Source organism: Pituophis catenifer, unplaced genomic scaffold, assembly GCF_029215685.1.
Source record: "Pituophis catenifer annectens isolate HBS135680 unplaced genomic scaffold, rPitCat1.0.hap2 SCAF_1, whole genome shotgun sequence".
Lineage (NCBI taxonomy): Eukaryota > Metazoa > Chordata > Lepidosauria > Squamata > Colubridae > Pituophis > Pituophis catenifer.
In genome coordinates, this window is record NW_027256881.1 from 340,081,130 (window position 1) to 340,093,677 (window position 12,548).

The following is a 12,548-nucleotide window of genomic DNA, read 5'->3' on the forward strand; positions in this document are numbered from 1 at the left end:
TTTCTTTCCCCCCCACGCCGCGGAGCCTGCTGGGAATTGTAGGCCAGGCCTGGTTGCCGGTCGACCTCTCTGCTTCTCCTCCTCTCTGCCCTTGGCTTCGCCATGTTCCCCGTCGGTCGTTTCCTCGCCCGCGCTTTGGTGTTGGGGTCCCGGTCCCCGTCCCGTCATTATGCTGAAGCGGCGGCAGCTGCTACGGGCCCTGCACAGCTGGCCTTCACCTTCGCCTCGCCCTCTCAGGTATTGCCATGGCAACCCAACTGAGGCAGTTATGTGGGCCTCGGGGCGGCATGGCCGGACCTGCTGCTGGGTCGACCATTCGTCGTCAGAACGGTCTTACGGGTTTGGGCATCCGTGAAACTCGCGTGTTTTGTTAACCCGGGTTTAGCCGTTGTGTGAACGTGCCTGATGGCGGTTCAGGGTTAACCACACCGAGATGCAAGCAGGTAATGTAGGTGGAGGAGGAGGAGGCTGGATTCGCTTAACAACTACATGATTCACTTAATAACCCATGGGAAAGAAAAGCTTTGAAATTTATTTATTTATTTATTTATTGGATTTATATGCCACCCTTCTCCCGAAGGACTCAGGGCAGCTCACAACAATAAGAAACAGAAAATACAAAAGTTAAAAGACAAATTAAAACAGAGTATCCAATAAATAAAGTTAAAACGTGGGTATACCAATTCAAATTTAAGATTTAAGAATATAAAAAGCTACAAAATCAGTATAGAGTCAACCCAAATTGGGCACAACTCACTTAACAGCCGCCGTGGCTTAAACCTGGTTCCCATTTTGGTCATAAATCGAGGGTTATCTGTATTGGGCTTCCTGGATTGGAGCTGGAGGACATCCGTTTCAAATATTTGGAGGCCTTGGGTTCTGTACCCAGATAATTAATTTTTAAATTTATATCCCGTTTGATTGTCAGCAACTTTGGGCAGTATATAAGTATTCTTCATATGAATCAAGAATAATAATTATCAGCTCTCTTGCTTTATATTTAAAAAAAAAATCCTGCGGCACGGCTTTCTCTCCTTTTCAGGTTCGTTGGAGATACACCTTTACAGGTAGACCTTGACTTACGACCACAATGGAGCCCAAAATTAAGGTGTCGATTTTTTTCCAATTTGATGAGCTTCCTTGCCACAGTTGCTGAGTGAATCACTGCAGTTGTTAAATTAGTAATCTGGTTGTTAAGCGATTCTGGTTTTTCCCACTGATTTTGCTTGTCAGAAGGCCGCAGAAGGGGATCACATGACCCCAGGAAACTACACTGGTCATAAATGTGAGTCCGTTCCCAAGCGTCTGAGTTTTGATCATGTGACCATGGGGGAATGCTGCAATGGTTGTAAGTGTGGAAAATGGTCATAAATCACTTTTTCAGTGCTAAGTTGTAACTTGCTAAATGAACTGTTGTATGTTGAGAACTAGCTGTATTTTCTTTCCCATTTTTTTCCCTACAGATTTTCTACAACGCTGCCGTTGTCAAACAGGTAGATGTTCCCACCTTAAGTGGATCTTTTGGCATCTTGGCCGCTCACGTTCCCACTCTGCAAGTCCTGAGACCTGGCATTGTAACCGTCTTTGATGAGGATGGCTCCTCCAAAAAATACTTTGGTACGTATGAAAATGATGGCTGGTCAAAGAACAGGAAATTATTTTAGCTGAGGGTATCTTTCAGAAAAGATATGCAGTCCAATTTTCCGAGAATCTGCAAACTGGGCTTGGGAACCATCAACAATTTGTTATTTTTTAACATATTAAAAATATGTTACTTTAATTTATGTTGCTTACCGTATTTTTCGGCGTATAAGACGCACCTTCCCCCCCCCTAAAAGGGGGTGAAAATTTAGGTGCATCTTATACACTGAATGTAGCCCAGCCTACCACTGGACCCCACTCTTTGGCCTATGCCTTGCAACAGTTACCTCCTTTTGCAAGCAAACAGCAAGAAAACACAGCTCCTTTCAGCTTCAGCACAGCCTAATTAGCACAAGTTGATTCCATGGCCTCCTGACTCTCAGCTGATTTGCTCTCAGCTGTTTTGCTCAGGGCTCTGCTGCTTGCTGCAAAGAGATAAATTGCTGGAGCAGATTTTTTTTTCCTTGTGCTAATCAAGCTATGCTGAAAACGAAAATGAAAGTAAAGCAGGCTGTTTGCTGCAAGGAGGCAAAATTGCTCAGAGGCAGAGGTAGATTTCTTTTTCTTCTTTTCCTCACCAAAAAAGGTAGATGCGTCTTATACTCAGAAAAATACGGTAATTAGCTAAAGTAACTGCTGAAGTGTTTCTGAGCACAAACTATTCCTTGAATGAAAACATTCTCATATTTTGCAAAACTATTGTTCACAGCTAAAGAGAAAGGACTCATTCACCTCCCTAAATTAGTTCTCGTTCTTCCAAATATTGACTAGCTATTAACTTCCAAAGATTAATCACCATAATAGCATCAAGGTCAGGACAAATAATACCATTTTATACCACACTAGTGAAGCCACACTTTGAATAAAATATCTAGTTCTGGTCACCATGATACAAGCATGTTGCTGAGACCTTAGCAAGGAAGAGCAACAAAGATGATAAGGGGCCTGTAGGCTAAATCCTATGGTGAATGGCTAAGGGAGCTAGGTATGTCTAATCTACCTAAGAGAAGAATTAAGGGAGACATGATAACTGCCTTCCAGGACTTGAGGTGTTGTCTCAGAGAAGAGGGGACTGACTTATTCTCAGTACCAGAAAGCAGGACAAGAAGTAATGGGTGGAAGCTTATTAAAGAGAGATCCAACCTAAAAGTAAGGAGAAATTTTCTGACAGAACAATTAATGGAATAGCTTGCCTCCTGAGGTTTTGTGTGCTCCATTACTGGAGGTTTTCAAGAATAGACTGGACAATCATTTGGTCAGGATGGTAAAGATCTCCTGCCTTAAGCTGCGGGCTGGACACAGGTCCCTTCCAGTCCTGTGATTCTATGTTCTATGTACCAATATATGAACCATGGTGGCGCAGTGGTTAGAGTGCAGTATTGCAGGCTACGTCTGCTGACTGCCAGCTGCCTGCAATTTGGCAGTTTGAATCTCACCAGGCTCAAGGTTGACTCAGCCTTCCATCCTTCTGAGGTGGGTAAAATGAGGACCCAGATTGTTGGGGGCAAGAGGCTGACTCAGTAAACCGCTTAGAGGGGGCTGGAAAGCACTGTGAAGTGGTATATAAGTCTTAAGTGCTGTTGCTATATATGCACAGAAAGGATTAAAAGTGGCCAGGCTCACTCCCTTTCACCCACTGAGCTGAAAAAATGGTAGCAATGTAAGATGCCTGACTTGGCAACATACTAGTCCTTGACTTACAGCCATTTGTTAGTGGCCATTACAACTGCACTGAGAAAAATGACTTGTTTTTCAAACTCATGACCCTTGCAGTATCCCATGGTTACATGATCAAAATTCAGATGGTTTGGCAACTGGCATGTATTTATGATGGTTGCAGTTTTCCGGGGTCACGTAATCACTTTTTACGACCTTCTGACAAGCAGGGGAAGCCAGATTCACTCAACAAACCATGTTACTAACATAACTGCATTGATTCACTTAAAACCTGTGGCAAGAAAGGTCGTAAAATGGGGCAAAAACTCACTTAACTGTCTTGCTTAGCAACAGAAATTTTGAGCTCAATTGTGGTCATAAGTTGAGGACTACTTGTACTTTGCCTCAGTTAAGAGTGGAAGCCCCTTGCACCCTAATCCACTCTAGTTATATTTAGATTAATTAAGGTCCCTGGTTAACTTTCTCCAGGCATGTTAGACTACAATTTCCAGGATTCTTCATTGTTTCTTCATTGAAATTTGAATTATTGCGGGGAGGGGTGGGGGAAAGGAGGCGGTATTGTTTCTAGGCAAAAAGTAAGGCCTTTTTCTTTGGGGAAATGAGTGGTTTTTTCCGCAATGCATTTTTGTAGAGAAGAGGAAGATATATGGGAAAACCTGAAGGTGTACCTTAAGCATCCACCAGAAATCTTTCTTTTCCTCTGGATAGTTTAAATAATTAGAGGATTTGTGGTTGCTCTATTTTGCTGGTGGTTTTGCTTTGGCTTTGTTCCGCATTTTCTGACCTCTGGCTGCTCCTCCCACCATCGTTGATTGTAGTTTTTTACCTCATGCATTTCTTTAGCCAGGCGTCACCCAGAGAACATCCATCACCGCCTTTCTAGAAAAGGAATGAAATAAGCAAATCTCTGTAGGGAGGGAATTCTAATCACTCGGGGACCTTTGTCACTGACTGATTATACCATTTCTTTGCAATTGTGTAGTGAGCAGCGGTTCTCTCACCGTGAATGCAGATTCCTCTGTCCAGGTGTTAGCTGAAGAAGTGGCTTTATTGGATCAGTTCGATGCTGCGGTTAGTATTTGTCCGTCTTCTCCTCTTTTCATTTCTTCCCTCCACCTCCCTCTGCAGACAATCCTTGCTTGGCTGCCAAATTAGGAGGGATTTCTCTGCACCATGCTGACTCAGCAGCACTGCAGTTCACTCTCTTAAAAAAAAAAATCAATTCTGCTGCAGCTCAATTACTATTCCAGTCAGTATTTAAAGTTAAAGAAAATGCTTTGGTTAAAGAAATACTTATTTTTGTAGTGAAGTTTGAAATGAAGGGTCCTTGGTGCTCTCTGAGTTTGGTGGTTTTCTTGCAGGCGGTTCATTACCCAAACTAGGTGATATCCTGAGTGTTAGTAAGGAGTGGAGTTTAAACAGAGAGCAAGCCCCATTTCTTACCTAGCACTGATGATGTTACCTAGTTGGGTAATGAAATGTCTGCAAGAAAACAATCAAGCTCAGAGAGCACCAACAATCTCTCAAGTACTAATCTCTTGAATATTAAAAACTCTATACAAGACATGAATGGGACACTCATTAATGCAAATGTGCTGGTTGGCAGTCTGTAGAGATGCTCAGTCATCCAGGTCATGGTTGTCCCAAAGGTGCTTTTTCAGGAGGCAACTGGACTTCCTTTTTTCTTTTGAAGACGTTTTGCTTCTCATCCAAGAAGCTTCTTCAGCTCTAACAGGATAGTGGGGAAGGGAAGGATTTATATTCCTTGCAGACAGCTGGTCATTTGCATCCTTTTAGAGCAGGGGTGTCAAACACAAGGCCCAGAGGCCAGATCCAGCCCATAGGGTGCTTGGATCTGGCCCATGGGGCCACCCTGGAAACAGTGAAGGACCAGCCCACGGTGCTTCTGCCAGCGAAAACACAGCCCATGAGGGCCGTGTGTGCCCCCCTCACAAAGTTCCGTTTTCACTGGCAGATGGTTGCAGGAGGCTGGGGCAGCCAAAAATGGAGCTTGGGAGCCCATTTTTGCTGGCAGAGCACTCGGGCCATCACAGGTGCCACCGACATGAATGACGTCAAGCTGGCCACGCCCCCCCAGCCCCCCCCCCCCAAATCAAACACAACCCTGATGCGGCCCTCAATGAAATCGAATTTGACACCCCTGTTTTAGAGGGTCATTGAAGGTTTATCTGTGTCCTCAGGGTGACCTGAGGGGTGCTCCTGGTTCCTGTAGTCTGCAGTTTTTCCTCTGGAAATCCATTCCTACTCCCACACACCATTCCAAGGGTGTTCATCCCAAATTCTCTAGCTAAAAGTCTGTAGAGATGCTCAGTCATCCAGGTCATCCATGCTGGCAATTCTGGGAGTTGAGGTCCATGCATCTTAAAAGTTCCTGAGGTTGAGAAACGCTACCCTAGGCAGCAGGTGCCTTTCGGTCCACATCAATTTCTCTTTCCCTAACAAGGCCCCCACATATACTGATGTTGTTTCTTTTGCCTTAAACCCTGATATTTTTTCCTGCACACAGACAGCCAAGTCAAACTTGGACAAAGCTTTGTCGGAACTCGCATCGGCCACCGACGAGGTAGCAAAAGCAGAAGCGCAGATCAACGTGGAAGCCAACGAAGCAATTATTAAAGCTTTGGAATGAGCAGGTAAGTAATTCCCCTTGGGTTTCTGCTTCGGTTTAGCCTCCGACACCTGCTTACAGCTCCCTGTTCAGTCTCCAGGGTTTGAGGGTTTATAGTCGAGGGGTGCAGCGTTTTTTTCTGGTCAGGCAATACAGATAGTCCTTGACTTATGACCACAACGGAGCCCATAATTTCCATTGCTTAGCAAAACAGTTGTCAAGTGAATTTTACCACATTTTACTCTTTTCCTTGGCACGGTTGTTAAGCGAATCACTGAAATTGTTAAGTTAGTAACACGGTTGTTAAGTGAATCTGGTTTCCTCATCGACTATGCTTGTCAGAAGATCATAAAAAGTGATCACAGGACGCCGGGGGCACTGCAACTGTCATAAATACTTGCCAGTTGCCAAGAGTCTGAGTTTTGATCACGTGACCTTGAGGATGTTACAAAGGTCGTAAGTGTGAAAATGGTCATAAGTCATTTTTTTCAGTGCTGTTGTAACTTTGAACAGTCACTAGTCAAATGGTTTTAAGTGGAGGACTATCTATAAAGGCTATGTTCTTGAGTGTGGAGCTGTGGGCTGGACTCCAAAAGTTTTTTAGGGTCATATGCCGTAAATGCAGGTAGTCCTCGACTTATGACTGGTCACTTAACGACTGTTCGAAGTTACAACCAATCTGAAATAGGGGTGTGTTGGGTTTTTTTGATACTTCTGGTTTTCAGCATCAGCAAATCCATGGTCATTTAAGCGAACCAATGATACTGGGTGGGCACGGTTTTGCCGGGAACTGGAAGTCAAGGCCGGATTTCAGGAAAACCGTCATAAAATGTAGTCGCATGACTGTGGGATGCTGCAAATGGCGGTAAACACAGCCTGGTTGCCCAAAGTGAGGATCCATGACTACGGCGATAGGGAAACCTCCAGAACGTCGAATCAGGGTTGTAAGTAACCCCAAGGAAGTCCACCAAAACTTTGAACAGTCACTAGGCAACTGGTTGTAAATCCAGGAATACCAGTGGTGGGTTCTTCCCGATTTGGCCCAGTTCGGCCGAGCTGGTAGCGGTGACGATATGACGTCACCGAACCGGTTCTCTTTGGGAGCTGGGCCCTCCTGCCCCCCCTCCCACCCCCATTATTCTTACCTTTTATTTGGCCCCGCCCGCAATCTATTCGCTGCCTCCTGAGTCCCAGCTGATCAGCTAGAAGGAAAAAAAACTGTTCAAACTCTTGCCGCGGGGCTTCAAAGGGCCACCCTACAGCTGATGAGTGTTAAAAGGCAGTGTGGTGGTAGACCGGTGCCTCCAAAAACAAATGGGTAGACCGGTACAGCTCTGCAAGCAGTTAAAAGCCTGGTAGACAAGTACCTCTGATAAATCCTAAAGAATTGTCACATGACCATCAAGCCATGCCCACAAAATAAGCCACGCCCACAGAACCAGCAGTAAAAAAATTTAGAACCCACCCCTGAGGAATACCTATACATTCTTACCATTATGGTTAGTGCAAAGCGAAACAGAAGGGAGGAGAAAGGGAGGAAAAAAGGAAAAAGACAGAGGAAGAAGGAAGGAAAAGGGGAAAAAGATGGAAGGAAAGAGGGGAAAGAAAGGAAAAAGAGAAAAGGGAGGAATGGAGGAAGGAAAGAAGATGAAAACGAGAAGGAAGGAAGGAAGGCAAAGTAGGGAGGGAGGAAAGAAGGACGGAAGGAGGAGCCACACACAAGCACCCCATGCCACCTAGGTAGGCCATCAAACATTAAGAAAGACCGTGCTCAGGAGAGATTTGGCAGCCGCCTCAGATGCGTGCTGTGGTTTGATCGTGACTTGCCAGGTTTGGTCACTCAGCATATAGGGGGTTTTTTTGTCCCCTCTTCTCTTCCAATTTCCTCTTTGCTCTATGATCCATCCGAGAGTCTTTCTTCAGATCAACAGCTGTGGATCAACAGTGAAATAAAACAGCTTCCGTAAGGACGGCCAGAATCACCAGACTGAAGCTTTCTCAGTGTCCAGTTGAAAGAGAATTGCCGGCTGGGTCCACACAGCTTGCTAAAGCGTGGATGAATTTGTGGATTCAGGATATTTGGGGGGGGGGGGCTTTCCGCGGGCAGCAGGGCCTGGTAAGGTCAGAACCTGGCTTGATACCTGGATAGGAGACCATCAGGAAGTACGAGGACAGTCAGCTAGTCTGGGAAATTTAAAATGAGCTGGGCGAAGGCAACGCTGTATTGCTGTAAAGGAGCCAATAAAATTGCACGGGCTTGTTCATGAAATCACTAGGATCTGGGCTCCACCCAAGGAAGACTTTAACTTTGAGTGGGGGAAACCCAGCCAGATCATGTCTAGGTCCATCATCTGATTCATGTGTTTGGGCAAAGCCTATCGTGTGAATGCGGGCAATTATAAGTGGCTGTCTGCTTTCTGTCTGAAAAGAGAATGCTTGAAAAAGCCACCTCTGGCCACCCATTACAGCCTTCTCTTGGCATGAAGGAGCAGCTATTTATTTGTTTGTTTGTTTGTTTGTTTGTTTATTATTTATTTCTATACCGCCTTTCTCCCGTAGGACTCAAGGCGGTGTACAGTCAAGAAAAATATAGACACACAAACATCATAAAATTGCTAATTAAAATTATTAGCTACATTTTCCTTTCTTTTTAAAAAAACAATATGGTTTCCTCCTCCTCCGGCCTAGCGTCTTCCAGGTAGATAGGATTGCAACTGGCAGGATTCAGCAGCGTGTTTCCTGCGCATGTCAGGAGTTCTGGCCCAATGCTTCTGGAGGGTGCCTGGCTGAGGGAAAGCTTCATTAGAAGGAAATTACGAAAATGTCCTCAAGATAAGACGAGTGTGTTTCTCATCGTCTCCAACCTGAAGATGTGTGGACTTCATCTCCCCAGAATTCCCCAGCCACAGTTGCTGAGGTTGGGAAACACTGCTCTGGAGACTTAATCAGATGGTAGGGCTTAGATTTAGGAGATATCTAGGTCAGGGGTCTCTAACCTTGGCAACTTTAAGCCCGGCGGACTTCAACTCCCAGAATTCTGGGAGTTGATGTCCGCCGGGCTTAAAGTTGCCAAGGTTAGAGACCCCTGGTCTAGGCTGCTTGTGAGCAAAAGTATAATTGCATTTCCTCTGGGTTATTCAGTTTCCCGACAAGCCAAGGTAGATAGATAATCCTAGTCCGCTCAGATTATTAATGTCCACTCTGCATCTCTAGGGAGGTAAACCATTGGGAGTGTTGCTCAGCATCTCTCTGCCACTAGGTGGCGCAGCAGGATAAGAAACCTGCATTGACCTCCCTTGAGGCATGCCATCTTTCTGATAAGAACTTAAACTGAATACACTTTGATTTTCAGTACAGGTAGTCCTCCATTTATGACCGATTGCTAAGCGATCGTTCAAAGTTAAGATGGACCTTGGGAAAAAAAGCTTCTTGCAATCGCAGATTTGAAGTTACGACGCCTGGCTGAGGATGGTCATGCGACTACATTTGGGGTGCTCGGCAGCTGATCTGCATTTACGGCCATCTGCAGCATCCCACAATCCCATGAGTGCAATCTTTAATGTTTGCTTCCATTTTCCAGACAAAAGCACCCAATAGCAAACAATGGGTTTCCTTAAATGACCGTGGCGTTCGCTTTGTGACTGCCACATTTGCTGAACGGCTGCCAGAGAAAAGGTCATAAAATTGGGCAGGGCGATTTGGTGACCCACCTTGCGACCATGATCTCTGATATGGGCTCAGTTGTGGTCATAAGTTGAGGACTAACTATATTTTTAATACAGGCCACTAAACCTCCATGTGGAGAAAGAAGCACAAAATTGTCACTTAGTACAGAAAAGTTCTTGTAAAAATTGAGATGTCAAACTGCATGCAAATAGCAACAGCACTTAAGACTTATATACCACTTCACAGTGCTTTCCAGCCCTCTCTAAGCGGTTTACAGAGTCAGCTTATTGCCCCCAACAATCTGGGTCCTTATTTTACCCACTTCAGAAGGATGGAAGGCTGAGTCAACCTTGAGCCAGTCAGGATCAAACTGGCAGTTGGTAGAATTGGCCTGCATTGTTCATTCTAGCCACTGCCATCACTGTTCAGATATGTTGCTAAGTTGACTGCCGATGTTACCAAGTTGGATAGTGAAACTTCAGTTCAACCCTGAGCTACAAATATTCCCTTCTATTGGATAAAGATCTTTCCGTCTACTCCTTTTTAATCCTTGGGGAGGTTGCAGCTATGAGAGCTGTGAACATGGAAGGGGGTGATTTTCTGCAGAGCCCCCTCTACCAAACCGCATTACTTCTAGCAGCATTTCCAAAAAAAAAAAAAAATTGCATTGTCATCTTGGGGTAGGAATTAATTCGCTCTTGCTGCCCAAACAAAAGCAGTGCTAAGTTGCCAATCTTGTCTGTGCCTGACTTGTTTTGATTGGCAGAAGCTGTAGACAGGTTTTTTCCCCCAGTCCTAATGGAGATTAAACATGGGACCTCCTGTATGTGGAACAGGTGTTTTACCACTGGGCCTGTCACTATGGGGAAGTGGAATTATACAGCTTCAGCCTGTCATGGGGGAGGGGGTCAGAGGGCAGGACCTGATCGGCAGTAAAGTTGTTTTTTGTCTAATTTCTGCTCCAAACCCACCCAGAAAGCAAATAGCCAGGGTCAACTTGCAACACCTGAGCCACACAAAACCTGGGCTGTAAAATTTCCTGATCTTCCTTCTCTTTCTCTGTTACAGGAAATTCCACCACTGTTGCTTCAGAAGTGGCCTCCTTAAGTTCTGGACCTCTCCTCATCCTTCCCTCTCTTCTTTCGGTCTGTACAGAATTTGTGAATAAAGCTTGACGATTAACTGTTACCGATTAAAGCAGAAGGTTAGGCCAAAGGTCCTATTTTTATTCCTTGACTTTTCTGTTGTTTCTTTAATTATGACTCCTGAAATCGACTTGTGATCTTTCTAAAATACAGTGGATGCATGGCATCTAAAATCAAAACAGTCTCTGTTTCTTGATCAGGGTAAATTGGTGCTCCTCATGGGGCCATCCAGGGGTTAGTGGGGATTGTGCATTGAGAATGAAAAGAAATAGTTAACTTCAGATATCAAAGTGTTCAGATATGAGAGGTCCCTAGTGCTCTCTGAGCTTGGTTGTTTTCTTGCAAGCGTTTCCTTACCCAAACTAGGTAACATTTTCAGTGCGCTGATCAAGTTAGTTAGTTTGGTAATGAAATGTCTGCAAGAAAGCAGCCAAGCTCAGAGAGCATCAAGGAACCCTCATTTCAACCCTGAGCTACAAATACTCTCCTTTATTAAAATAGAATAGAATAGAATAGAATAGAATAGAATAGAATAGAATAGAATAGAATAGAATAGAATAGAATAGAATAGAATAGAATAGAATAGAATAGAACAGAACAGAACAGAACAGAACAGAACAGAACAGAACAACAGAACAGAACATGGAATGGACTTAGGATAGGACAGGACAGGACAGAATAGAATATGGAATGGACTAAGAATAGGATAGGATGGTATAGGACGGGACGGGACGGGACAATAGAATAGAATAGAATAGAATAGAATAGAATAGAATAGAATAGAATAGAATAGAATAGAATAGAATAGAATAGAATAGAATAGAATATGGAATGGACTAAGAATAGAATAGAATAGAATAGAATAGAATAGAATAGAATAGAATAGAATAGAATAGAATAGAATAGAATAGAATAGAATAGAATAGAATAGAATTCTTTATTGGCCAAGTGTGATTGGACACACAAGGAATTTGTCTTGGTACATAAAAGAAAAGATACATTCGTCAAGAATCATAAGGTACAATACTTAACAGTCATAGGGAAACAGTCAATATAAATCTTAAGGATACCAGCAACAAGTTTACAGTCATACAGTCATAAGTGGGAGGAGTTTTCAAACAACAATTGGTGTGTTTTCAGTTTCTTTGGAGAGGGTGAGAATCAGTAGGTAAAAATGAAAGACAAGGCCATTTTTGCTAACTCTTGGAAAATAATATCTTGATAGTAAGAGTTTATCAATGGGGGAATTCTTCTCTCAAAATACAGGTAGTCCTTAACTTAAAACTGATCATTTAGTGATTGTTCAAAGTTACAACAGCACTGAAAAAAACGGACTTATAACCAATTTTCACAGTTGCAACCTTTGCAGCATCCCCGTGGTCACATGATCAGCATTCAGATGCTTGGCAACCGGTTCATATTTGTGACGGATGCAGCATCCCGGGGGGGGGGGTGTCACATGATCCCCTTCTCACAAGCAAAATCAATGGGGAAGCCAGATTCACTTAACAACCGGGTTACTAACTTATCAGTTGCAACGATTCGCTTAACAACTGAGGCAAGAAAAGTCGTAAAATGGGGCAAAACTCACTCGACAAATATCTCGCCTCCACAACAGAAATTTTGGGCTCGGTTGTGGTCGTAAGTCGAGGACCGCCGGTATCGAGGCATAAGATGAATAGGTGAATAATCAAGATTTATAAAAGGTGTGATGTAGATATGAAATTCTAGCATAAAGCTCAGAGTTGGACAAAATGAACCCCAGACTATCTCCAAATTCTATCATTCCA

The 12,548-nt window shown here is 43.9% G+C and overlaps 1 protein-coding gene across 1 annotated transcript; it reads left to right on the forward strand.

Moving 5' to 3' along the window:
- Nucleotides 1–30: 30 nt before the first annotated feature.
- Nucleotides 31–10,849, forward strand: ATP5F1D (ATP synthase F1 subunit delta). The gene is made up of 5 exons (XM_070931858.1): nucleotides 31–237; nucleotides 1,464–1,617; nucleotides 4,301–4,389; nucleotides 5,846–5,972; nucleotides 10,682–10,849. The coding sequence occupies exons 1-4, from the start codon at nucleotides 103–105 to the stop codon at nucleotides 5,966–5,968; spliced, it is 501 nt and encodes a 166-aa protein (XP_070787959.1). The 5' UTR covers nucleotides 31–102; the 3' UTR covers nucleotides 5,969–5,972; nucleotides 10,682–10,849.
- The last annotated feature ends 1,699 nt before the right edge of the window (nucleotides 10,850–12,548 follow it).

What these genes read in the sequence shown, in the direction of transcription:
- ATP5F1D (XM_070931858.1), top strand. Translation starts at nt 103, where the DNA reads ATGTTCCCCGTCGGTCGTTTCCTCGCCCGCGCTTTGGTGTTGGGGTCC. An exon ending in CCTTCGCCTCGCCCTCTCAG is followed by an intron (nt 238 to 1,463) that starts GTATTGCCATGG and finishes TTTTCCCTACAG; the next exon opens with ATTTTCTACAACGCTGCCGT. An exon ending in CTCCTCCAAAAAATACTTTG is followed by an intron (nt 1,618 to 4,300) that starts GTACGTATGAAA and finishes GCAATTGTGTAG; the next exon opens with TGAGCAGCGGTTCTCTCACC.